This window comes from Coturnix japonica, chromosome Z (genome assembly GCF_001577835.2).
Source record: "Coturnix japonica isolate 7356 chromosome Z, Coturnix japonica 2.1, whole genome shotgun sequence".
Taxonomy (NCBI): domain Eukaryota; kingdom Metazoa; phylum Chordata; class Aves; order Galliformes; family Phasianidae; genus Coturnix; species Coturnix japonica.
In genome coordinates this window covers 15,290,456-15,318,435 of record NC_029547.1, presented here as the reverse complement: position 1 = coordinate 15,318,435, position 27,980 = coordinate 15,290,456, and the positions used below count along the sequence as shown (strand labels likewise).

Genomic DNA, 27,980 nt, shown 5'->3' with positions numbered 1-27,980 from the left:
CATGAAAGTGCAGACATCCCATAGCTGTGATCTTCTTAATCACCTCTTTTTGACCCTCTCTTAAGTGCCATCAAGCAGTTCAGTCCTTTCTTCAGTCAATAGAAAGCCAAAGAGTGTCTGCCTCCTGTTGAACAAGGGATGTGCAACTCAGGGAGAGTACAAAGAAGTTATTAGGATATGCAGGGGAAAAATTAGAATGGTGAAAGCCCAGCTTGAGCTCAACCTGACCACTGTGGTTAAAGAGAAACATTTTTTACCAATATATTAACAGTAAGAGAAGGGCAAATGAGAATGTCCATCCTTTATTGGATGTGGTGGGGAATGTGATCCAGAGGATAAGGAAAAGGCTGAGATTCTCAATGCCTTCTTTACACCTGTCTTTAAAAGTCAGACCAGTTATTCTCAGGGTACTCTACTCCATGACCTGGAAGTCTGGGTTGTGGAGCAGAATAAAATCCCCATGATTCAGTGCAGATAGTTATAGACCTGCTACTATTTGGGATCCACTTGAGGGTGTTGATGGAGCCAGTGGAGTTGATTGCCAAGTCATTTTCCATGATCTATCAGCATCCCAGACAACTAAAGAGGTCACAGAAAACTGGAGGTTTGCCAGTGTGACTCCCATCTACATGAAAGGGCACAAGGAGGATCCAGGAAAGCACAGACCAGTCAGACTGACCTCAGTGCCAGGTAAAGCTATGGACCAGACCATCACGAGTGAGATCACATGGCATGTGTGGGACAGCCAGGGGATCAGGGTCAGCTAGCATGGTTGCATGAAAGGCAGGTCCTGCTTGACCAACCTGATCTCCTTCACCTGCTTGGTGGGTGAAGAAAAGGCTGCTGATGTAGTCTATGTAGACTTCAACAAAGCCCTTGGCACTGTCTCCCACAGAATTCTACTAGAGAAGCTGTCAGCTCGTGGATTGGACACATACACTTTTGTTGAGTAAAGAACTGGTTGGATGGCCAGGCCCAGGAAGTGTTGGTGAATGAGTTGAATCCAGCTGATGACCAATCGTGAGTGGTGTTCCTCAGGGATCAGTATCAAGGCCAGCTCTGTTCAGTATCTTTATTGAAGACCTGCATGAGGGTGTTGAGTATATCTTCAGAAAGTCTGCAAATGACATGAAGCTGGGAGGAAGTGTTCATCTTCCTGGTGGTAGGAAGGCCCTACAGAGGGATCAGGACTAGCTGGATAGCTGGGCTAAGGCCAGTGAGATGAAGTACAGTGAGAACAAATACTGTGTCCTGCACTTTGGCCACAACAGCCCCAGGCAATGCTACAGACTTGGGGCAGAGTATCTGGAAGACTGTGTGGAGGAAAGGGACCTGGAAGTGCTGGTTAATACTCAGCTAAACACAAACTGTCATTGGCCAAGAAGGCCAAGTAGGCCAATGGCATATCTGCTTGTGTTAGAAATAGTGAAGTCAGCAGGAGCGGGGAGGTGATCAGCCCTCGGTACTCAGCACCAGTGAGTCTGTGTCTTGAGTACTGTGATCAGTTTTGGGCCTCTTACTACAAGAAAGACATTCCTGGTCATGTCCAGAGAAGAGCAACAAAGCTGTGAAGGGTCTGGAGCACAAGCCTTAGGAGGAGATGCTAAAGGATTAGTCTGGAGAAGAGGAGGCTCAGGGGAGACGTTATTGCTCTCTACAATTGCCTGAGGGGAGGTTGTGAGGTGGGAGTTGGCCTCTTCTCCCGTGAAGCAAGCAATAGGACCAGAGGGAATGGCTCCAAGTGCCAGGGGAGATTCAGAATGGACATTAGGAAAATTTGCTTTGAAAGAGTATTCAGATGCTGGAATGGGCTGTGCAGGGATGTGGCAGAGTCACCATTCCTGGAGCTGTTCAAAAAACATTTAGATGTTGGTCACAGCTTAGTGGGGAAATATTGGTGATGGATGGTTGGACTGGATGTTCTTAGAGATCTTTTCCAACCTTAACGATTCTGTAACTCTGTGATACAATATGATAACCACTGAGATGATATCTGTAACTTGAAGGCTGACAGAATTATTTTAAATGCAGAAAGGAAACAGAGACAATAAGTAACTCAGAATAAATACAGATATTCAGCAACTTGCATCAGTTTACATTTGCAATCTGAGGACACGTCCGATGAAAAATATTTTCCTTGTTCATTGCCGTGTGATACAAAGTGGTTAAAGAAGAGAAAGATACTGCATTGTTGTAAAGGAATTCCCAAGCAGAAAAGCAAAACATCTATCTAAAAATCAGAACTTTTTTTTTCAGTCTAATTTTGTTTTTAAATAGACAATTGCCTTTATCAGCTGTTCCTTGGTTCACTGAAGCAAACTCCAGGTCTGTATCAGAGGATGTCAGCTCTTGTAGCTTCCTTTGAATTCTGACATGTATGCATTTTGTTATCTAACACTGCTCTGGTGCAAGACACGTATTGCACTGCTATAACTCTTCTTGGAGTTACTTTATCTAATGAACTTGTACTTCCAGCTATTTTCCTGAATCTGCTTTACTGTAATATATATTCTTTTCACTTACATTGACCTTTACTTATAGCAGTTAACCAAGAATTTAAGGTGTCATAAACAAATCAGATTTGGTTTATATAAGCACTAAGTCAACCTCAATGGCCTATTTTTGGTTTAATTTATTCCTCTATAAAGGGTGAGCAATTCCACTGAGCTGACATTGTTACACTGCTATAAAATGAGAACCACAGGAGGAAAATCAGCAGAGGCTTATAATCTGCAAGTGGACTTTGAGTTCCCTGCTTGTGACATCCTTCAGTCCCAGCAGTAAAACAGACACTGACGTCTTGAGGTCTTGTGATAGGATTCATGCCGGATCCATGTTCTGCTTCCATCCTGCACTATTTGCACATGTTGCAAGTCACTGTTGCAGGCTTTACAAGAGTGTAACTACCAACAGCCTCACAATTCCAAGACCATTTAGCATTTTTTTTTCAGAAATACGTGTATTACCCATCTAGATTTGCAGTTAATTACAGTAGTGGCTGTCCACTGGCATTTCTATGCTGTGATGCTTTGAAAACTTTGATACAAACAGATAAAAAAGAAGGATATTTATGCTCAGTGAGAAGGGAAGGAAGCTCCTATTCCCATCAGTACCGTTATCCCCCCCTGCTAAGAAAGAGAGTGAGTAGACGCTGGATGATAATTATAATAATTACTGTTGAAACTGAAGACTTCACCAAATTAGAATTAATAACAGCTTCCTGCAGGGAGACAACAACTGAGATAACACTGGTAGTGGAAAGTGAAATGAAAATGTAGGACTTATTTCTTTAGAAGCTATGGACAAAGGGCTACAGGAGCCTACTGTTCAAGGGGGGTGGCTGGAAGAAACAGAATGCTTGGGTTTTTATGCTGCAAATTTGGCAACTATTAACATCTTCATCCTATTTATAAAAAATATGGAAATGATATATTTTCCATGCAGTAAGGGCAACATGTTAGACAGAAGGTTAAATGTATTTAGGGAACCATACATTTCCAATTCAGCTGAGTTGGATCCATCTATGTCCAGAGCCAACACTGTACCATTCCTTACCACTTGATGGAGGAACTGTCTTACTCAATAAACCTCACGTCAGAACAACCATCTTTGGTAGGGTGAATGTTACAAAGCTAAATGCTTACAGGATGCAACTATAAATGTAGTTAAGGTCTCTGCCTTAATAAGTGTTATAATAAATGTTCAGTGTAGTGGTAGTGTAAAAAACAATAGTTCTTAGTGCAGTGGCAGTTGCTAACAGAACTGCTGACAGCTGCTCCAGAACTGCTGCTTCTCATCTCTCTGAGGAGCAACTAAAGGGTCTGTGAGTATCTGCATACTACCAGGAGCAAGTGTAAACTTTTCATCTGTGACTGCTGCACATTTCCATCCTCAGAGTGTTTTCCATAGCAGGTCACCTGTTTTATAAGCCAGCTGCGCTGTTTGCTTTGTATGGACTCTATATTCTTCAGTACATGTGAGCTGTGAGTCTCAGCACACTTGGTGTATTGTGCATAATATTCCCAACTATTTGCAATAACTTCTAAGAGACAAATTTTCTGTCACTCCTGAACTGCATTTTATTCCTATCCCTGTTAATAGAGCTGTACCTGCTTCTTTTTGGCTGCAATTAGGAGCTGATGGACCCGATGCACACCAAATACTTCCAGCACACCTGACAGGGCTCCATTACTGCTAAAAATCAGTAACTAGGTCCCAGGCAAGAGGCCCAGCAAATAACACTGCATTTGGAACAGAACAGGACATCACCACAGAAACAAGGTCTTGGTCCAGAAGAAAAGAATTTGGCTCCCTAACCACATACATAGCCAAGGTGAGGATAACCGGTCTTGAAATGTGTATCAATCTCTATCAGACATTTGTCTCTGCTTTCTGCTTTGTGTCCGCAGAGACTGCTGAGTAAAACCTCAGGTCTGACCTGAGCGTGGCACTTCTGGTTGACAGCCCCGTTCTCACATCCAAGATGCAGCCAGGAGCAGAGCGCTCATCTGGGCAGGGGACAGAGCTAAGCGAGTCTCACCACCAGGAACACTGTGAGCACAGCGTGTTTGTAGACACTTATTTCCATGTCAGCACACATAACTCACACCACATGCTGGTGGATGGGCGCGTTCCCCCCGGTGCCGGCACAGCTGACATACCCAGGGGCAGCCAAGCACGGGCTGCGAGGCGCCGTTCCCTGCGCAGAGCGGGACGAAGCACGACACGAATCCTGCGAGCTCAGCACTTTTACAAACTGTGAAGTTCCCCTCCCCGGCCGCAGCCACCCGCGTGTCCCCCCCGCCCGCCCGTACCACTGCTCGGCTCAGCGGGGTGCTCCGTTAGTGCGCAGCCCCTCGACCAGAGCCGCTGCAGGGACAAACAGCGCTCTGTTCTGCGCGACAAATGGTTCCTACTCGCAGAGAGTTAACACGGAGGAATTTGGGAAGCTCCTGCCGCAGGGCTTTGCTCTGCTTTGCTTTGCTTTGCTTGCAAGGTCGCGCAGAACGAGCTCCCTGAACTTTGGCCCGTGCTGCCCCGCGACGTAAACAACGGCCCTATAAAGAGCGGCGCCGCGCTGCGCCCGCGTCCTGCTGCCGGCAGCGGAGCGAAGGGAGAGGAGCAGAGCGGAGCGGAGCAGAGCTGCGGGAATAACAGGTTGGGAAGCACGGGGCGGGGAAGTGCGGCTCGGGGTCCTGCCGGCTTCGTGCCTCGGTTACCGACCCTTCCCACGGGTGTGCGGGGCAGTTGGAGCGCTGTGCCCCAGCTGATTGCCGTACAACTGCAGGGAGGCAGCCGGAGTCTCTTGCCTGGGAGGATCAGTAATTAAAGCGTTCTGCTTTATTTACCTATTTATCTTAATGGTTCGTCGTTTTCATCAGTCTCGTCGTGTGTCAGAACTTTCTGTTTCCATAACATCCTGTATTTACTGTCAGACCTGAGCGCTGGAACTGCACAGTTCCACAGCCTGGGGCGTGTTGGGAGCAGCGTTAGCATTTTATTTCTCAATACCGAGTTGTCTGAACGTATAAAGCTGAGGCTTTTATGCTGTTGGAATGGAAGAATAATTACAGAACTTATTGAATGTTTTGACTCCCACAGACGTTAAAGGAACCCGATGTGGGCAGTGGATTTTATAGGATACGGCAAATCCTGGAACTTGGATTTTCATTTCCTGTTTTTGCAGACTTGTTTCTACTGCCTGCACTGAGGTTTTTATCAGTGGCATCCGAGTGCTGCAAACTGCCTTCTAAAAAACTCCGTCTTTTTTCTTTCTTTCTTTCTTTCTTTCTTTCTTTCTTTCTTTCTTTCTTTCTTTCTTTCTTTCTTTCTTTCTTTCTTTCTTTCTTTCTTTCTTCTTTTTTTCTTTCTTTTTTCTTCTTTTTTTCTTTCTTTTTTTCTTTCTTTTTTTTTTCTTTCTTTCTTTTTTTCTTTCTTTTTTTCTTTCTTTTTTTTTTTTCTTTCTTTCTTTTTTTCTTTCTCTTAATATTCTTTTCTGTAACGCTGCTTTGAACACACTGCTGGTACAATTACTGTGTAGTCAGTAGTTGGGTTTACACCTATGTTCTTACCAATGTAAACTGGTTGTCACAACAGAAGAAATGGGTCTGTTTAGCATTAAAATAAAATCCAGCATTTTTGAACTATTAAAAAAACAAATCTTATAGAGGAACTCTGCTGCTAAATGAGATAAATATGGTCAGGCAGAAAACATAATGGATCAAATATATTCTTGCTGTTTTCTTTTGAACTGCACAGAGCCAGCATCCTGCTGTGTTTTGTGTGGGAATTTCAGCATCTGGACTTCGTTCAGGCATTGATCTCATTTTGTTTATTTTCTTTCTTTTCAGATAGACCCAGCCATGTGGGCAGGGCTGGGGCTGGCCCTGGTTCTCTGCCTCCTCCCAGGAGGGGGGGCAGAGAGCCAGCGGTGCCAGGAGCCCCCAGAATGGCGCATCGGGGAGGAGAGCCCAATGCTGGACGCCAGGGGGTCGGTGGCAGTGGTGGCTCTCCTCCAAGCCAGCTGATACTTGTGCCTGCTGCAGGCTTCCAGGTGAGCAACAGTCTCCTACCAGCTTTTGTTAAACCATGAGTGGCCACTTCACAAAGCCAACTGAGGATAACCTACGTGTTCAACTAACTGGGGGAATCATCACTGTTGCATTTCCACACAAGACCTAGGACATCAGTGCTCCTGTTTCCAGAATGTACCTTGTTATAAATAATTAGGTAATACGATAGCAACAGCAGCAGGAAAATAATTTTGAGCTGGCCTAAACATGAATTGCCTGCAGTGCTTATCTTTGGTTCAGTGGTTGTGAAATCTATTTGGCATGAGAATTCATAGTGCTGGTTTCACAACTTGATTAGGATCACTGTAATAGCATGTCTGTTTCACACTCCAGGCTGTAAAGCTTCATGTTACAATAGTCTTAGCAAGTTTTTCAGGAGCTGGATTTTGGAAATAGTGGCAAAGTTCTGGCTTTGTGGCTGACTTTCAAAGTAGCTGGATTTGATTCTGTGCATTTTAAAAAGGCTGGATTCTTTGAAGTTCTGGACTACATCCTGGAAGTGAAAGATTGAAAGTGTTTTTATTTCTAGATCAATCCTGTAGGAATTATGCTGAGGCCAAATAGGTCGTGAAGATGTTCTGTAGCTGTTCTTTTCACCCGGCTGCTGTCCCTTTCCTGAAATGTTCTTTTCTGCCTATTGCAGAAAGCAGATGAGTCAGAATGAGAGGGAGAGCTGCTGGCCTTGTGCTGCAGGCTTTCTTTCTTTGTGGTTCACCTTCCTGATATGTTCATTCTGCATTCTTTAGCAAACGATGTGACCCCAAACTTAGCATTTAAGTAAAAATGTTATGTAAGTTCTCTGTTAGACCATGACGAGTGTGAAAGAACTGACATGAAAATAACACTGAGTTCAGTCAGGTAACAGATGTCTGCTTTACTTGGTACTGTGTTCTGCTTACAAGGACAGGAACTGAGGCATGTGAACTTTTGCAGGGTGTGACTTGATGGCAAAACAGAATAATTCATTCCTTTATGTTGGAAAAGAACTTCATTGTTTCCAGCTGTGACAGAGCTGATACTTATGGCAAAGAGCAAGGAGGTTTTAATAGTATTAGACTGTTGCTTAGAGGAGGAAACACTCACTGTAGGACATGCAGCGTGGAGCATATTAACTTCTTATAAACCTGGCAAATAACATTTTTGTATTGCAAAGGAAAAAGCCCTTATGATTGCCTGCTGATTTGTGGTCGTCTTTTATCACATTCCCCTCTAGATTGGAGGACCTGCGAGTGAAGCTGGAGAATGAAGGGCTGGTCAACATCTCGTATGTGGTTGTCAACCATCAAAGTCCTCATTCCCAGAAGAAATTCCACCTACTGCAGGAAAGCGTTTCAGACCATATTGCTGTCTACCAACAAGATGATCATCAAGCTGATGTCTGGATGACTTTAAATGGAAACAAAGACGATTTTCTCATCTATGACAGGTTTGTGTTTAAAGGGAGAGACTGGAGAATATTTACATGTATTTAGAGTAATGGTTTGTAGATTTCTGTATTAATTCATTAAAATAACCTCACAACAAAGTCATCAGGCTGTATGTGCACTTCTATTGGAAAATGGAAGCTACAAAATAAAAAGTCGGCTTTTGCTTAAGTATGTTTGGGATAAGTACATGTAATCTTTGTGAGTAATTATGCTGGCTTTGGACTGTTGAATTTGATATCATGGTCTTTGTTTTCATTCTCTAACAACTTTATATCCATGTATTTGCAAGAAGAATCAAGCCAAGAAAGCCACCTGACTTCCCTTCCGAACACTTTGACTGAAGTTGCTGAAAGTGTCTTATAGCTGAATGAGGATCCTAGAACTATGGAGAAAATTAGCTTATTGATAACAGGGTTCTGAGACAAGAATCTTTTGGTACAACTGAGGAATACCAAAGAATAGTCTGTCTTTGTGCTGAAGCATAATGAAATGTAATGGAGAATTTGAAAGTTATTTAGCAGGACCTTCTGTTGACATTGCAAGCAATTTGATAAACATGTGCCTGCTAATCAAAGTGCCCTTGTATACAGCTTCCACATTTGTACCAGCTGCTGTTGGTGTACCAGTTGTACACTTAACAGAATATAGAAGTGCAGACACGATGTATCATGAAATCCTCATCCCAATGCACACTGAATTCCTAACGTAGATGGTTCATAATGTATGTTCCAGCCAAAAATCATATTAGGCTGCATTCAGACATTCCTTCTATCAGACTGGAGATTAGAGAAAGGCTCTTCATCAGGGGATGGTTGGGTACAGAACAGGCTCTCCAGGGCAGTGATCATCATCCTGCCAGAATTCAGAAATCATTTGGACAGGGTTTGAAATTTGGGTGTTCCTGTGTGTAGCCAGCAGTTGGCCTTAATGATCCTTGTGAGCCCTTTCTGGCTTTGGGATATTCTGTGGCTCTATGATTCTTTGGATACAAAGACCATGCAGAGATTTGTACACCTATGCAAACTGCCCTCCTCATTTGGAGGTATTGCTATGATATACCTTTGGCAATCAAAGCACAGATAAACTGGTTTATTTATTTTTAAAGTTTCTGCCAGCAGAGTGATCACATCCATTGGAAGGCAGACTTTGCATGTACTAAAGCAGCTGAGCAGACAATAGTTGTGAGATGGAGATTGCTTTTTATTTGTGAGCTCCTTGGAGAAAAACACTATTCATGGGACAGCACAGCATTGGTGGATTGGCTTAAGTGAAATGAGGCATACTAAGATGAGATGTTAAATGTTCTGTATGTGTAACCTCAGTGTTCTTTCTCTCCTTAGATGTGGTCGTCTAGTGTATCACCTGGGTCTTCCCTATTCCTTCCTGTCTTTCCAATATGTAGAAGAGGCTATTAAGATTGCATACTGTGAAAACAAGTGTGGAAATTGCTCTTACACGGTATTTTCTTGTTTCATTCTTTATATACTGCAGAAAAAAACCCCCTGATACTTAAGAATCTTTGTCAGCACGATTAAACAAAAAAGGCAGCTTTGAATGTGTGCATTTCATGGGTTGTGACAGAGAATGTGTGAGCACTTTTGGGAACTGATCTAATTTAGAAGAGACTGACTGCTTAAATTCCAGCAGAACATTTTCAGAAATGGAAATGTAATCTTGGATGGTAATTCTGTTTGTGGAGTTACAGTTAGTGAGAATTAGCTCCTTTAGTTTCTGGGGAGAGGTTTTCTTACTGTGGAGATGAATCAGAGCCGTTTGAGTTGCAGTTCCTTTTAGTTTAGAAGAAGGATACAAAAGTTACTTTAAAAAATGGAAACACAAGGGGATGATTGTTACCACAGAAAAAGAGAAGAGTACAATTTGTAGCACTGTTAGTTTATAAAAAAAAATTTATAAACAAGAATTTTAGATATCTCATTGCATAGGTTTTCTACGTACTGCAAAAATATCTAGTTAAGAAATATCCTACAAGTATCTTAAATACAATATTTCTGCTTTTCAGGATCCTGATGTTGATAATGTATGTGAAAACATCACCAAAAAAGAAGAAGAGAATCTAGCAGGGATAGAACCTGAACCCGAACCAAGTGGTCAGCATTCACATCATCACCACCAGCTGCACAGGCACAGACACCACCACCACCATCGTGAGGGTGGTCGTCATTCCAAAAATCAGAACCATCCGGCCCCTTCTGAGTCTCAAAGGCGTCACCCTCAGCACGGGCGACGTCACAGAGTTTTCAACCACAACAGACATGATCAGATAGGTAGCCGTGATCAGGTAGAAACTCTTCCTCCAGGAGAAGGCGTGGAAGTTGTTCCACGTGTCACAAAACTATGAAAAAAGGGGAAAACCATCTGTAAAAACCAGTTAACTTGAAACTGGCAGACAGCATCAGACTCAACAACCAGTAGCTGATGCTGTCATTGTCGACACCTTCTGTTTGAGGAGTTAGGAAATTCCATCACTTGACAGTGTCGCGGAGCACTTCCAAACTCGTGCAGGTGACACGGGCAGCTGTTGGCAGAGGACATCACTGAGTCCTGACAGTGACGTCTGCTCACTGCTGCCTGAGAGTCAGCTGCAGCAGGAGGAAGTGAAACTGATGACACCTGACAGTGACAGGAAAGGGCAGGAAACTGAGCATGAAAAACAAACTAAACGCTTAAAGAACGCAGGGGAGTCACATGGCCTACATTTACTTAATTACAAGAAGGGAAAAGCCATCGGATTATGTATCTCTATTGGTCCCAAATAAAAATTAGACTAAGGTGGCAGGAGCGTAGAGCTGAAGTTTTGCAAAGAGCGGTGCTCTTGGGGTGACATAAGGCCACCAGTGAAAATTTCTTACTGTAAAGGAATTGGATTAACCCGTAGTTTGTTTTTCAGTTACAGTGGGAAGGTGTCTGCGTGGTTGATTAATTTGTCTTTCTTGTTTTTCTTCTAACATTCTGCTTGCATTTGTGAGGACAGGAGCATAAACTATGACCTAGGGGCTCCTGTTTGATATTTTGCAATCAAGAACAGAAGATAAGCAAAAGAGATATTTTAATCTTTTTTTTTTTTTTTTTTCTTTATTATTAAGAGGGGATATATTCAATTTTTTTTGTTTGTTTGTTTTCTAAAGTAGTAATACAAAATATGTACAAGCAAAGCTTAATGCTAAACCGTGGACCAAAATAACTTTTTATCTCAAGTGTAAGATTGAACAGTAACTGCATTGTTTTAAAGTAACAGATCACATACTTAACTTCTGTGGATTAAATGTAGCACCAAGTTTGTCAAATCCCACTCAATCAATAAATTCATGCCTGAAGTGAGAAGCAGTATTAACAGCTCTCTGTGCAGAATCAATGCCTCTATCAAAAAAGAGACAGGATAAACTCAGTCTTGGCTTAATACTTTTCTTTGCTTATGACAGTACGCAATTTGTTACCTGCAATATGTATTGATTAGTAAGGCAATATACCACTGACATTTTTATCATTTCTTTGTGTGTAGCTTAGCATTTTCTAATTTAGATTAACCATGCTGAAGTAAAAATTCTTTTGTTCAAAGGATTCCTGGATGAGCAGAGTATTCAAGAAAGGAAAGCTGCTTTGAAAGCATACGCCATAATTAATGATGATTGAATAGGGAAATCATTACTCCTATGAAAGCTGAATATTTTTGTGGTGAATGCTGATTAGCAAGAAAGTAGTACTGAATATAAACAAAACATGTGCCTTTGGATTATTTGACAAGAGACTTTTCAATAAAAAAATATCCAGCATTTCTTTGTATTTTGTTTTTACTTTCGGGTGCAGTTTGAAATATGCTGTTTCCTGTATGTCCTACTGAAATGCCTTGTGCTATTTACTTAAAACCGCCTCCGTTTCAAGCTCAGATCTTGGACTTTATTAAGACGTTGCTCTAAGTCTCTTATGGTGTTTCGGAGGATCTCAATTTCCTTGTTTTTCTCCTCCTGGAGGTGCTGTAGTTTCTGTAAGAATGCAAGTAAAGGTTTTGTTCATGATTATCAAGTGGGATTACGCAACAATACAATATACTATTGCTAACGTTAAATAATTAGAATGGTTTATTTTTTCTTGGCATATTTTATCACAGTAATAAGAGTTGACATCCCCTCCCCCCCCAAATCCTGTTCCTGCAACATTTCCAAGTCCCATGCCCACAAAGCTACTGATGCATGCAAAATTTGTAATTGATGTTATTTCTATCTCAGATTTCAAAGTTAACAATTCTGTACTAAAACCACAAGTGCTCTTCTGTTGTTATTCATGTCAAAGGTGTTAAACTGAACGTTATCAGCACCAACATCACTGCAAAAGGACAAGGGATTGGATATCTAGAGGTGGGGGAGATGTGTTAAAGAGGCACCTTGACTAGATCTTGTAAGTTACGGAACTTATTTTCCCAAATAAAGTTTTCTTGCAAAAAAACACAGCAGCCAAAAAAAAAAAAAAAAGTGCTGTTTAGAACGGGCTGTGACAGTACTTGAGTATTTGCTGATTATGAGTTATTGGAGCACATACCCTCCGATAGATGCTTTGTGGCAGAACAGAAGCGTCTGAAAATGATTTTGTTGTTTTGTTCTGAACTCTTGCCAATTTAGCATTGAACTGAAAGAACCAGAGAAGAAAAAATATTAACAATACAATAAGGGGGGAAAAAAGAATGTTAAACAATATAAGCAGACGTTTTTCCTTTTATTTTGTTTCTTTTGTCTTTTCTTTAATGGATGTTGTATCTGGAAAGTTGTTGCAAGATTAGCGTTTGGTTCTAGGACAGAGATGCTTATCAGAAATGAAGATAATTACAGATGTTACAAATGGTACAAACATTCCGATCCCACTACGTTACACATAAATATTTCTGAAATGCTAGATAAAAAGAGCACTACTAAAATGAAACGCTGAATGTGCTTTGGCACCACAGTCTCATGTATGCAGGAGGAGAAAATGGAAAGGATGCTAAAAGGCCTTTAAGCCTTCTCTCACATACTACAGATATCTCCGCCCAAACACTTCCACAGCTTCTTTCTTATTGAGCATGTGAAAAGTTTGAGCTATTTCCTTGACTTTTCTCTAATGAGGACTGAGCTGTGAAATGTGTGTTGAATTCCATGTCTGAAACCTCTTGGAAGTCTATAGCAAGGTAATACTAAAAAATAAAAGTACTTGAGCATTCAGAAACAATAGTAGAAGAATAAAAATAAATAGAAAACATGTTTTAATTACTTTATAGGTAAAAATTACCAACGCTTTCAAAATAATTTAAAGGAAGAACACTACAAAACTCAGCCTCCAAATATATATATATAGTAGATAGAAGTGCAGATTTCTGAGCAGTTCACAGATCTCATAGTGAAAGAAAGAAAAATGCCACCGATCCTTCTAAAGATCACTTTTTAAGATGCTTATGTTCCATCACATTACTTTGCTATGTGCTAATTACAGCATTTTTTATCATAGTCTTCTAAGTTTACTCAGTGCCTAATAGAGCTTTAGTTCAGCAGAACACATACCTCTATCTGCAGTTTAATTATTTCATTCTGCTTCTCTTCATCTTGAGTTTTCAGCTGTCTAGTCAGCTCCAATATTTCCATTTCTTTTTTCTCTATCTGTTCCTTGTACTCCATCTCTTTTGCATCAGCTGATAACACAGTAAAACCAAATAAGCTGATTAAATTTATTACATGAAATGGTTAAGTGGAAAAACAAAATAAAACAAAACCAGAGCATTTCCCAAATGGCAGAGCTTTCTTCAGCAGCAGGTCAAAACAATTTCTGTCAAACAAAACATATACTTTAAAGCTATCCACCTGGAACCATAGTGAGACTGAGCTTCATTAAAGCAGCATCACATTTTACAAACACTTCATTTTGCTTTTTTACAGCTAAGTGAATAACTAAAAAAAACCCCTACTTCTTAAGCCTATGTCAGTAATGAAAATAATCCATACTACAATCAGGTGTTTCCTTTTGCAGCATTATTTATTTACACAAAGTCCTGCTCTTCTCACGTATAGCTGAAACACCCTCCTAGGAGCCTACCTAAGTTTCATTTTTGCAAGTTCAAAGCAATTCTGTAGTCAGTACTTAATCCAAAATTTAACTCCTTCTGATTTTGATATACAAGCTCCCAGCGTCTGTTCTACTTGATTTGGAGCTTCTGCTCATCCAGTGTGACTGCAATAATACCTCATTGCCACTGTCTACTCAGTTAAAATTCAGTTTGACAGTATCCACTTCTAGCTTTCATGTCTGTTTGTTCTGTCAGTACTACACCTGGACTCCCAGTAAAAACTATTTTCCAGTTGTATTTCCATGAGAAAGTTGAACTATTTTTTGCATTTATACCAGATGAAGTACAGCTCTTACAGGCTATGATGTGCGTTATCCAGCTGTACAGCATTCAGGCTTCAGAAGACTTACATTTTTTCCTCATGGTGCAGCTCAACTGTGCTATTTCTGATTTGTGGTCTTCCTCTTTGTTTTGAATTTCTATTGTGAGTTTCTCAATCTCATCTTTATACTCCTGTGAATATAAAAACGTTTCATAAAGATCTTCAGGTTTCTGTACTTGGAAATCCTTCTGCAAAGCACACTGTTCATGTCGAAGTATACAGAATAATCCAGTTATTTATAATTCTATAATTCTGTACTTGGTTTATGTAGCATCTGTTAATACTAAAACGTTCAGCTACTTCTTACTTAACCCAGTGAAAATCTACAGACAAAAGATGCAGCAGATTTCCTCTATCTGTTAAAATAAAATTATAAACTGCTTGTAGGAGAAGGGGCAAATTGAAAGGTAGTATTCTTTCCTCAGTGTAGGTTGTTGGTTAAACAGCTACAGTTTTACTTGTATAGATTTCTGGTTGTAGAACTGTGCAACAAAAAATCACATTTAAAGTATCTCAGATGGCGAATATTGCTTATACCAAGGATTCTACAACTTTGCACTGGCAGCAGAGGAAACATCAGGGGTATCAATGCTTGTGGCTTTGACATTCAAGTTAATAGTTTGAGCATACTTTCTTTAACTTTACGTCAATGAAAAATACTCCAGAACTATCAAGTGATTTGCTGTAACTGCCAGCGCAGAGCTGCTTATTCCCAAGATCTCATCAGAACATTCTGTTGTAGAGATAATTCAGATGGTATTTGATTCGCTGACAGAAGAGTTGGTATTTTATCAAAAATGTATGTGTAAGAAGTAGATTTTAAAACTAAATATTGTTAAAAAATGAGTGTATTTCAGATTGAACCAGAGACCTCAGCAGTGTATAGTTTCGACCTTTTAGTTCCTGTGAAATGCTCTCATACTGTCTTTAGAACAACTTTTTTTACACAGGATAAACTTTAGGAGAAGTGAAATAGTAATGTGATTGGTGGCAAACTCAAGAATAAAAGGGTATAATAACTGCTTCAACAGAGACAGAACTGTTATTAATAATTTCTCCTATTAAGGAATGATCAAACAGACCTGTTCAGAAGCCTTTAATTTATCTTCCAAGACATGAATGTTTGCCTTCAGTCTGTCGTTTTCATCTAAACAACAACAATAGAAAAGAACAATACACTGAAGGGCAAATACTGACACATGGAAGCATGAAAGAAAATTATTTACCTTTTTTTTTTTTTTTTTTTTTTTTAACTTGTCTGGACTCTAAAGAGGCCTGATATTTTCTAGATGTGATAATCTTAACTTACAATGATACGAACATCCATACAGTTTTTTTGAAGAAGAAAATTCCTAGTATAATTGCAATATATATATGGTATTCCTGCACTGAACTGCTTTAAGCAACCTTTAGCAATTGTTTACCAGGGCATTTACCAGTACAAAGTTAACTTGCTCAGAAAATGAAAGATTATTGACGTATAGACAATACTTTCAAATTAAGAGATGTAACTTTTTAAGTACTTGTTTCTCAAAACCAGAACTTAGTTTGTGTGGGCTCCTTTAGAGCTTGTCTATAGTGTATATAACAAATACACAAATTGAAAAGCAGTTTCTCAAAAACAGAATTCAGAAAAAGCAGATAATTCTTTCTTGATTAGCAAAATTCATTCTGATTATCAGAAACAGCCATCTACTTCCAATTCTTAGAGTTTTTTTAACTCTTGATAGGCACCTTGAATACAGAATGGGTTTATAATTAAATGTGATAAGTAGACTGCAGTATAAAAATACGTTGATATGTGATATGTATAAAAATGTAGTAAGTACCTTTACTTTTTAAAGTAACAATGAGCAATTATCAATAATCTGTGGATAACAGCCATACTTATATGTGTATAGTGTATATACATGTGTATATATATATATATATATATATATTTGGATATATATATGTATATATGTACATAGTATAGTATAATTATAGTATATGTAAGAACTTTTTTTTTTACCTTTTATGTTACACTGGTTTTCAAGAGTTTGTGTGAGACCCTTTATCACATTCCGTAGAGTAGTACATTCTAGGAGTGAAAAATCCACTGTTTGAAAATATTCTCTTCACCACTTTGATTTTGGAATTTAATATAGCAATTGAAAAAATTATGAACACCACATCTAAACAGTTTCTTTTATAACATACTAAAAATGTGATAAAATAGTGTACATTTCTGAGTAAGAGAATTGTAAACATAATTCTTTATGGTCTTTCAAAAATGTTTAGCTTTTTTTTTTCTGGGATAGTAGGAAAAATATAATGCTTTGCTTACTATAAAGGTGATTGATAGTCTTCAAGAACTTGCATTCTCTTTCTCTCTGGGACTTAACCTTATTTAATTCATCACACATTTAATTCATCACACAACTTTGGACAAGGACATCTTTTGCAAGAAAGACTTACTGACCATATATACCTAAACCTCACTTGCATTGTATAAATTGGTTTCAAGATTCACAGCCTTCTATCGGTAGACTACACGGGTAGACAATGTCATGGAAGAGGAAAGCCTGCTGTTAGTAGCTAAGCAAGCATTTTATATGTGTAGGAGATATAGTTTATTTTGGAGAAATCAGTATATACTTCATAGGAGAAGAGTTAAAAAAATGATTGCAAGCCTTAAGTCACTGGATTCAACTGTGAGTTTCCAGAGAGGGAGTGAGCACTGTGATAATCTCCTTTAAAGTCTACAATCTATAAAGGAAAAAATAGAGGACTGAAGAATTTTGCTTAACAATACTATCAGCAAGTAAATATTTTAATAAAGGAAGCTTAAAGGCCAAGATAATTACTCTTCTATATTAAGTGAATATTTTCTGCTGCAAGGTTTTAGTCCTTCAAACTTGCTGAAAACATCTGTCCTGAAAATACGCTTCCAGGGCCTAAGTGTTTTATTACCTAATTTTTAATTAATGTTATTAAATGTTTTCTCAGTATAACTATGTAAACATTTTTGGGTGGCTTAAGGAATCTGGCTAAATACCAGTTTCAAGACTGCTAAGTATGTGAGCTCTGCAGACAGAAAAGATTATAAATTGCCATGAAGTGTAGCAAGGCATGAAAACTGAAAGTAAACGTATTTAAGAGTAAGTTTATAGCAGTTGAACTGCAAACTCAAGAGTAATAAAAATGAACTTGAAGAAAAAAATCTGTTACAGGCTGTGAAAAATTGATCTTTCTTAAAATGTCCTTTGCCATTTGTTTTCAGGTGTTTGCCCTCTTATCACATGAATGACTATCATTGCAAAAATACTTGTACTTTGTTACAGGTACTTTTAAGCTGTTGATGGAGGAGATCTACTCTCTGTCATACATTTGTCTGACCTCCGCCCTGAAAATCTGGCAATTTCAAATTCAGTTGAATGGTTGACTTCAGAAAATCTCAGTTTGTATGTGTCACCTGGAGATCTTTTACAACTTGCTACTAAGTTTTCAAGACTCAGACAAATAGCCCCAAAACTGAGACTTCTGCTGTTATATCAGCAGGTAACTGCTGCTCTGTAACAACAGCTGATGTCAGTCTCTTCATCCAGTAACTATGGTGGTAATTAGAGGCGCTTTAGTCTTATATGAAGAAAAAGGCAGAGACTGGGAAAGTAGATGTGGAAGAAATCAAGATATAGGTGGGAGAGGCAAAACACAGCAGATCTAGGCACTACCTGGGAGATAGATGACAGAACTGTGAGTCACACAGCAGTCAACAAGGAAGAGAAATGCCAGGTGCCAAGAGAAAAGGTGGAAAGATGACAAACACACAGTGCAACAAAGAGAGGTGGATAAACAGGAAAATCAGAGCAGGCTAAAGGCAGAACACAAGAAACCATGCTTGTGTGGGTTCAACCACACAAGTCAAACTTTCTTAACTCTCTTGTATTTGAATTATGACTGCTTGTTCTCATAATTGGTCTTGTATACATTCTCCCCAAAACAAGTCTGCATTAAAAAAAAAAATAAATCTGGAGTGACGATGGTGAATTACGATTCCAGCTCCAATATTTGGCTTTCTACTCAAACGTTTTGAACTTTAACCTATTCTTCCTTCAAGTCTGCTTTTCACACAGCTGCGTGCTAGCCACCGTCACTCCTTTATTCCATTCTTCTAAAAAACCAGCAGGGGGAGCGCGAAGGGCATAGGAACAGTGACTGTCAGCTCCTACACCAGGCAGCGCGCCGTATCAACAGCAGTTGTGGAGAAATGCTGTTCAAAACCTGAAGCTTTAGGTCACAATGTCATTTATACTGACAGGTTCTGTTGCCACTTTTCATTCCTTTGAAAATGTAGGAAATAAATTCTAGAAAGTCATACGCTCATTGTAAATACACCTATGAATTTGAGTGAACAATTTGACAGCTGATAGTCTTACAGTGAATCACAGGTAGTTAGATGCAAACTACTTTTTTGTCCAATCCCAAGAATATTTCCTTATCTTTATTATCTTAAAAATATATATATATTGGAAATTTTTTCGTGTTAGATTACAGTTATGACTGGAAAAAGTACTCAGCTCACCGTTTTGCTTGCCTACATAAAGGAAGAGGAAGCACAATTTTGCTAAATGGTCACAGCTTTGCAGATCATTGACACTACTGTGGCTCCTTCTCTGTAAAGAATACACCCTACAGAGAGACTAGACAGCCAACCAATATTTATCACATTTAGTATTCATAATTCACTGCAGATCCTTCCATCCACATTTATAACAGAAAATCCATTTTTTGTTTTGTTTTGTTTTCTTTAACAATTTCAAAGCACTCGCCAACAAATACATAATACTGGAGATGCTATATGGAATTGTAGTATTCAATATGCCAGTTCTATCTTCGCTACTTGGAAGCAAAATCCAGTTCTGCAGTATCTTCTGCTGCAAGAAATATATGAAAAAAGTGCAGCAATTATTGGTCGAACAAAGACAAATCCACTCACTGAGACAAAATAGAGCTACCTTCAGTTTTCTGTGGAAATAATGCAATTGTTTGCTTTTAAAAACTAGGGTAGATTTTATTCAGAACTGTAGTCTGAACCATTGTCCATATACCACTTAGTATAGAAAACATTTAGGAGCAGAAAACAAGAATGCCAGACTTGTCCATCTCAAGCTGATCACAGTGTTTACACTAAACAAATGCTGTTGTCCTGAATCTCACATTTGTTCAGCAAAGAAAATATTTAAACAACACAAAGCTCATTTATTATCTTTCAGAACACATATAGAGTTGCCACATTGCCCATCTTTTTATGTTACATTTGGTTAAAGAATTTCACACTGCTCTCCCCATCGAGCTTCATAAGTTTTTTTTCTTCTTGTGCATATCCCTCAGAGCTCCCACTCTCTGTTTACTTTGTGCAGTTCCAAAGACACTTCTGGCAATCAAGGATGTCAATAAGCCCTCAGGTTCTCACTTATACCTCTTGGAATTTTCTTGGGGTGTGAAACGCTATTCTCATTTTAGTTTCACGTACTAACATAGGGTTTTTCAGTCAGAACAAAACTTTTCTTCCTCCACCCCCAGCAGCCACAAGTCCTTCAGGGTAAGTGGAACAACAGCCTTTCCTTCCACAGTGCATTTGCTCTCTTCCCCATTGCTGAAAGAAGTATGTTTATTTGGAATCATATGTGAAACATTCACCAGCATGTGGTCTCTCATGTTTTTCCTTTGCTGTTCTGTAAATCGCTTTGTGGTCTACTGCTAAGGCTCAGTTGTTTATATACTCTATAAACTTGCTCTTGTGTTAAATTTGCAACAAGGTGAACTTTAGAATCTTATTTAACTTGAGAACGTACATACATTAAGAATGCATGCTGACACTGTTCCTTAAAAATTTGCCACAGATGTCCAGATCCAGCAATTGCAGTTGCTTTTGGATCAATTCTACTACTCTTACTCTTGGGAAATGTGACTGAGGGAAGTGCCTTGGGGCATGAGGCTAGAAGAAATCTCTTTTCCAAGCCACAGTTGGCCCTATCATTATACAAAAGCCATTCTCTCATGTAGAGCCTGTTAGGATAACTTGCCAGAATTAGAATAGAAGAATAAGTGATGCATTGTTCCCAAACATCTTTACCATCTCCATGCAGGACTCCTCTACATTGCCGTGAGAAGTAAGAAGAGTTTTTCACTGCCACAGTGCTTTGACTATCAAAAGGGTTCTACAAAGATCCAAACTACCTGACGCAAAACGTCCAGTGCTCTGAGTCTGAATACACTGCCTCTTATTACTTTAACTAGTGATTTTATTAAATTTACAACGTCCACTTTATCAATTTTAAAAATAAAAGGCAAAATGCTTTGGAAATACTTTGTAATAACTGTAATTTATGATTACTTAACAACCTATAATACTTTCAAAGTATTTTTAATATTCTAATCACTGCTGACCCTCAGCAACACAGTCACTCATGTTCACCTGAAAAATTCTCTGACAGCATCCACTGCAGATTATGGCAATGTATTGAATAAAATGGTTTGTGAAACTACTGTTTGATCATCTTTAATGAATATCATTCAAAACTGTTACTCACATAAAATTTTGTGGTGTGCTAGGATTCTATTGGAGTACTCGTACACATTTTATCCTAAGAGAATATAGCCACATTAATCTACTTATTTTCTAAGTAGATTCTATGTCCTGGGTATCTCTTCTTTATCTTATTACCTACCAGGCAGATTTCAGAAACACTGCTTGGAAACCTTACTATGTTTCAAGTTACCTCTTTTTACTTTGTTCTTTACTGCTACTAACATGTCTGCAGTCTCACCCTCAGACCTGAAATTCTGCCTCCTATCTATGTCCTTAATGATTTGTAAATTACTGCATCTTGAATATTACTGAGATTTCTTTTTCTTTTTTTTTTTTTTTCTTATTTTTTTCCCTGCTGCTAAATTTTATTTCATATTTCATGCTGATTACTCTGGCATTTGTACTTGGACTTCTGCCATCCATGTTTTTTTTCCATCACGTGTTTCAAAACGGCTCCAGAGATTGTTCTCACCAGTTTTATCAGCATAACTATCTCCTCAAGTCATTTCACTCTTATCTCACTAAGTGAGGCAATTTACATAGCCCAGACCTCACTTCTGACTTCCATCTGTTTTCAGTCTGTTCTGCTTATGGTGTCCTTGCTTCAGTCTTCCCAGCTGCTCTGACTTACTGCACTGTCTCTTTTTTTATTCATTATCTCTCATCCTGCGGGTTTTATCATAAGAATAATTTCTTCTTTTCATCAACATTTTTCTACTTTAAAATCTATTTCATATAAAAAACTTCCTTTTTGTTTTCATCAGTAACGAAGCATCTTCTCTGTTCTGAATAACTGTCCTTCATTGTCTTTAGTGCTCAATAGATAAACAAGTGTTTCTATTGAGTTGAATGAGAGTTCTTCTCAATTTGCTGTCCCATACCATAACACTCAGTAGAAGATACTTCAGGAAAGATACAGTAAAAGATACTGCCACAATGCAATCTCTCATCTTCAAAAACCACAAATAGGGGATACCTGAGCAAGCAGTACTGTCTTTGTGTTTAAGGCTTCAGGGCTCCAGGGAGGTTGCTGTTAGCTATAAGCTAGCCTTTGTTATACACATCTACCATGTAGCACGAAAGAAGACACCAAAAACTACAGACCTGTAAACCTAACCTCAGTCCCTGCAGAAGTTACAGAGAAGATTATTTGGGTGCCACTGGAAGAACAAAGAACAAAGCTATTTTCAGGCATGGTTGGTGTGCTCTGGAAGAGAAAGCTCTGCCTTAATGATGTGATTTCTTTCTGTAATACCCACCTCCTTGGTTAGGCTGGTGGAATGGTAGATTCCATTACGTGCCACAAAATAAAATCACTACATTTCACACACCATCTAAGATCCTTGCTATTTTATATAGCTGAAAATAATAGAAGTATTTATCAGAAAATCCTGAGTACAAGCAAAAAGCATTCTTTCATCATCATTTACTTATTTATTTATTTTAGGAGAAGAGCCAAGACCTTACCTTCTTTTACCGATTCCTCCCTTGATTGGCTTAATGTTAACATCCTGTTAGAATTTTCCAGCTGAAGAACTAATAGTTTGTTTGCTTCATTAATTTCTGAAATTTTCTAGGAGATGGGAAAAAAAACAAAACAAAACAAAAAAACCAGCAAAACACAACTAATTTTACATTAATATTTTTTTGAAATAGGTTTTAAATCTTGTGTTTTAAATTTATATAAAATTAATGTTTAACAAGACTGTAGTCAAAAGCTTATATCATTTGACTTCCTGGAAATTCTATCATAGAAAACACAAATCATAGAATGTTCTAGGTTTGGAACGGACCTTTGGAATTCACCCAGTCCAAATCCCCTACTATGAGCAGGCACATCTCCTGAATCAGGTGTTTCAAAACCCTTTCCAACCTTACTTGGGACATTACCAATAGCAGAACATCCACAAATTCTTGAGGCAACTTGTTGCTGTGTCTTATGACTTACACTGTGAAAAATTTCTTCCTTATACCAGATCTAATTCTAACCTTTTCCAGCCTAAAACAGCTTAAAACTGTTCCCTTGTCTTGTCACTACAGGACCTGGTAAAAGGCTTCTCCATCTTTATTATAAGCCTGTTTTATGTACTGGAAGATTATAATGAGTTCTCCCCAGAATCTTCGCTTCTTCTGGCTGAACAAATCCAGCTTTTTCAGCCCATCTTCATAGGAGAGGTGCTCCAGACTACTGACCATCCTCCTAGCCCCCTCTGGACCAGCTCCAACAGATCCACCTCTTTCTTATGCTGGGATCCCCAAGCCTGGACACAATACTGCAGGTACAGCCTCACAAGGGCAGAGAAAAGGAGTACAATCACCTCCCCTGCCCTGCTGGCTACTCCTGATGAAGCCCAGGATACTAATGGCTTTCTGGTTTGCAAGTGCACACTGCTGGCTTATAATTAGTTTTCCACTCCCAAGTTTTTCTTAGCATGACTGCTCCCAGTCAATTTCTCACCCAGTTGGTCAAAATCTGGCACTGTCCCAGTCCAGGTACAGAACCTTGCGCTTGACCTGGTTGACCTTCATGGAATTCACATGTCAGACTTGAAAGCCTATGCAACTGATAGTTTACCCTGCAGAACTAATAACTAGCTATAAACTGGATTTTTCTGAATTCTATAATGTATGGTCCAGATCGATCCCCACAAAGTTCTTTTTATTGCTCTTCATAAGAAGCTGTGAATACCACCATTGGGAATCAACATGAGTAATGTGTATGAATAGAAATTTGTATGGTGTATATGAGTATATGTACATATATATGTATATATTTTCATGAGAAACACTATGTTTATTTTAGGCACTACTTCTCTGTTACCTTTAGTGTGGATTAACTGAACAGGATCAACTACAGAGAGGTGACCTCTGGGAATAACAAGGGACGCAGTACCAACTTTCCTCAGTGGATCAGTCTTTAAGAAATTACACATAAAGAGTTCACATAAAGTACACATAAAGTGTGTATATATTATGAAAGAAAGAAGGAGAGAAGGAGCGCTGAGCTCTGCTCTGTGTGATAGCAACAGGGCCCGAGGGAACAGCATGGAGCTGTCAGGGGAAGGTGGGGGCTTTAGGAAAGGGTCTGCACTAGAGTCCAGAACATAGGGTGTGAATATTTGTGTGTTTTTGTTTGAAGCCAGGAGCTGGACTTGGTGATACCAGTACCTTCGAAAACAGGAAATTGCATGATTCAGTGATTCCTTAATTCACTTATATCACTTTGAGATAAAAGCAATACAAACAGCTCTGATACAGCATTGGTATTACAAGGTACATTAATCAGAATTAGCTGACAGTACTTAGAAGAAATCTCTGGTTGAAAAGTTTACCATGATATGAAAATAACATTTGTAGGTAGCAATTTCAACTCTCTTTTAAGACTTTTTTCACTTACCTTTTCTATCTCTGAGAAGTTGTCTAAAAGTTTATCAAGATTCACCACATTGATTTTCTTCATGGCTGTGATTCATTTACTTCTGGAATATTTCATCCTGTAACAAAAAAAAAATAGATCTGTTAATTTTCCAAAGCTTTCCTATGCACAAATGTTAACAAAGCATGTAACACTATTGAAAAATTATAACTATTTTTGCCTATTAACCTAAACTTCAGCCAACCTGAAACCTAATATTTCTAAGAAATAAAATTAATGTCAGAAAGCCCAAAGCCATTCTTCAGACTGTTATATGATTTAAAAAAGTGTTGCAATTCAAAAAATAAATCTAAATCCACTTCCATAGACACAGTGACACAATTTTAACTAAAGCCACATATGGTGCTTTTAAAACATGTGAGCTACTTCTTTCTATATATGTTACTAAAACATACTGGCTTTCCTATCCTCACTTTTAAAAACAAGAAACTGAATGGATTTGAAATACTCATTCTCCACTGTGCATGTTTTAGAGCCAACAAGTGAATCTCTGTTAAGTCTGATAACTTAAAAAATATTTCATAAGCAAAGGAGCTTTTACCGGGTACATATGAATGCAGAATATAAATCTCTTAACTGTCTACGTGCTCTAATACTTTATTCAGGCTTAAAGCTACATACATATATTTTCTTACAAACAATCCACACTAATATCAGTGATGAGACGCTATGCTGCACATAAAAATCAAGATTTTGAAGCACACCCATATAGTTTCAGATTACTCACACAACTCCTGTTTTTACAGGAGTTCTACTTACAGAATCTCCAGCATGCAATTGCAAGATGGACCTGAAAGAAAAGATACGAATATTTCTAAAAATATTTCAGATGTCTTTGAACATCAGGCTTCATCAAACAGTATTTCCAGTACAGATAAATCGTGTATTCTGAACCAAATAATCAGTTCTGTATAAACTGTCTTTGTTACATGTAGTAAATCAAAATGAAATGAGGGAGCTGGTCCAGAAGGTAGAATGTATGTGCTACCTAGAAACTGCAACAGTTTCCACATGTACTTACTTACAGTGAAGTTATGCTGAAATATACATGTAAATGAACAACTGAGCAAGAACCAAACTGAATTATTTTCCTGTTCATTCCATATTTCCAGGTCTTTATGTATGTGCAATGTCTTTAGAAAAGCAGTGAGGCAGTAATAGCTCTGTGTGAGTTTTATCGTGTCCACTATTTCCTCTAATTAGCATTAGAGGCACTAATGTGAATTTGTTACATAACACTAAAAGGTATTTTTAAAATACAGCACTTTTAAAGAATATGCCTAAAGAACCAATACTTCTTAGATAAATTGGTGATTTTCTTCATAGCTGGTAATCTTAATGGCCTGTAATTGTCATTACAATGTAATGAATTGTTCAAGTTTGAAACAGTTTTTTAGGACATTGAATTTTGTAAAACAACTGCATGTTTTATTTGATAATCTAAGTGTACAGTGTGAATGCTAAGCTATGGTCTTTCCAGTCCTTATCATGGGCACTATCTTATCCATTTTTGTACCACTGTCCCATGCCATCATGCTTACAACATTGTTTTAACATCTAAATATTGACTGAGGGTGGAAGCTCAGGGAGCTGCCATGCTGCATGCTGTTTTATTTGTGTGTTCATATTCCATGGCATCATTTGTTTATGTAGAAGACAGGATGTGCTAAGCATTTGGCAGTGTTAGGCAATGATGCCACTGGGAATATAACTCCTGCTGAACAGAAAGAATAAATTAAAAATAATATGCTGTATTTTGAATGCTGTATTTTTCCAGCAGGAAAACTCATCACTTTTTTATGTAATTATTATTTATATGTTATGTTCTCTAAAGGCATTTTTCTTAAGCCTCCCACTCCTATTTTGAACTATATTTATTTCACTTGGAGGAAGGCTAAAGATTTAACATTTTCAACTGCCACAAAACTGACACCTTTATTTACTCTCTAACTCTTCAATTGTTTTTTGAGTAGCACTTGTGATGATCTTATTTTGGAATTTAAGGCTTCTTGTTTTGTTTCATAAAGCACCGAAAACTACATGCAACAAAAAATGCCCACAAAGTTCTCCTGAGTTTTTAACAGCACATCTGAACTGAGTACAGTGATTACTCAGTAACAGGCACTTCAAATCGTCTCACTGTTTTTCTGAGCTCCACCCATCTTGAGGACAAGCACTAACACTGGCTCTGACCTTCCTTCATTGCTCACTCTTGGAAGACCCTCTGGCATTTAAAACACTTCATTTTGCAGAGGTCTCACCACAACGCATGAAGACGGCAGTGCCAACTGCTGCCATCCCACCCAATGGTGCCCACCAGCTCACAGTGGCCGTTCTCTCTGCCCCATGGTTTGCTTATAGCCAGTGCCTGCGTCGAAGTGAGATCCTCTCACAGGATCTGGAGTGCAGCATGCTCAAGACAAGGCTTTTTGTGTGGCAATAGCACAGATAGAGGGCAGGTGCTGTAGGTACCTGTGAGAGGACAGCCTGCTTCGCCCCGGCCTGTGCAGCCCCAGCCTTCAGAGGGCTGAGGAGGAGCAGCACACTCCCTGGAAGGCGGGAAAACCTCTCTGCTTGTGGAGAGCACTGCTGCCCACCTCAGGGGTCCCGTCAGCCCCCTTCGATTGCGGAGTGCTGGGCGGAGGTTGTCAGGAGCGTGTGGCACGTCCTAGTGCTCCCTAGACTTCAGCCCAAAGGCAGTGCCTTTGTTTGGCACCTCACTAAATGAGCAAGACAGAACCTGAGCACCTCAGTGGTGCACCTGTCAAGGCCCTGGTTTTATTCTCTCTGTGATGTTTGAGTTATATTTTCAAATGTTTCTTCACACTGTCATTAACATTAGCTAAGCAGGAAGTTCATGTGTGAATATTCCTTTGAACAGGGGTAAACTGACTTCTGATGAAGTCAGCACACCACCTCTGTGAGTGACGGAGAGACTAATTGGTTCCCATTAACTCCATTTCTAAGTATTGATGATGTGCCTATGACCCTTGTCTACCAAGCAGTGATATTCTGTGTGTATCACTCCTTTTTCTGTGGGAAAGGTCTTCTGAGAAAACTGTCCAAGATACACACATAAGTGTGGCAGCATGCACTGAGGCCTGCGAAGTAGACAATTATACTGTCACTGAATAACATTCCCAGGAAAGCAGGGGCAACCAAGCCCTCTGGTTACACAGGGAAGCTGAACAACTCCTCCTCCAGCTCCTTCTTACCTCATTAGGTAAAAATTGCTTGTTTTCTAGACTAATGCTGAATTGATGACCAGGACATACCAACATTTCTTTAATCCTGCTCGTTAAGGCCATGTATATATTCTGCTTTATATTCTGCCTTACCATGGAAACAAACTGTGGAGGCAGAAGGTCCATATCAGTAAATGTAACTGCTGTTCGAATAGAGTAATTAGCTAGAGACCCTTACAGAAAGCTTCACAGCAAAACATTAACTATTCTGTCGCTAAAATGATCATAACAGGGCTTCAGGGTTAGTAATGCTGAGTGGGGGAATATTTGCTACACTTCACATATAATTTAGTTTGGA

At 39.0% G+C, this 27,980-nt stretch overlaps 2 protein-coding genes across 2 annotated transcripts; one reads left to right on the top strand and one right to left on the bottom strand.

Annotated features, from left to right (window-relative positions):
* The first annotated feature begins 5,030 nt into the window (after positions 1–5,030).
* SELENOP (selenoprotein P) lies at positions 5,031–11,790 on the top strand. Its single transcript, XM_015848683.2, has 5 exons — positions 5,031–5,157; positions 6,351–6,553; positions 7,786–7,998; positions 9,340–9,457; positions 10,020–11,790. Exons 2-5 carry the CDS (start codon positions 6,363–6,365, stop codon positions 10,677–10,679), a joined length of 1,182 nt encoding a protein of 393 aa, XP_015704169.1. The 5' UTR covers positions 5,031–5,157; positions 6,351–6,362; the 3' UTR covers positions 10,680–11,790.
* Positions 11,119–27,054, bottom strand: CCDC152 (coiled-coil domain containing 152). The gene is made up of 10 exons (XM_015848650.2): positions 26,910–27,054; positions 25,197–25,227; positions 24,399–24,495; positions 22,469–22,574; positions 16,439–16,507; positions 15,510–15,574; positions 14,456–14,558; positions 13,546–13,673; positions 12,554–12,640; positions 11,119–12,000 (listed from the first exon to the last, which is right to left on the bottom strand). The coding sequence occupies exons 3-10, from the start codon at positions 24,459–24,461 to the stop codon at positions 11,878–11,880; spliced, it is 744 nt and encodes a 247-aa protein (XP_015704136.1). The 5' UTR covers positions 24,462–24,495; positions 25,197–25,227; positions 26,910–27,054; the 3' UTR covers positions 11,119–11,877.
* Positions 27,055–27,980: the final 926 nt, after the last annotated feature.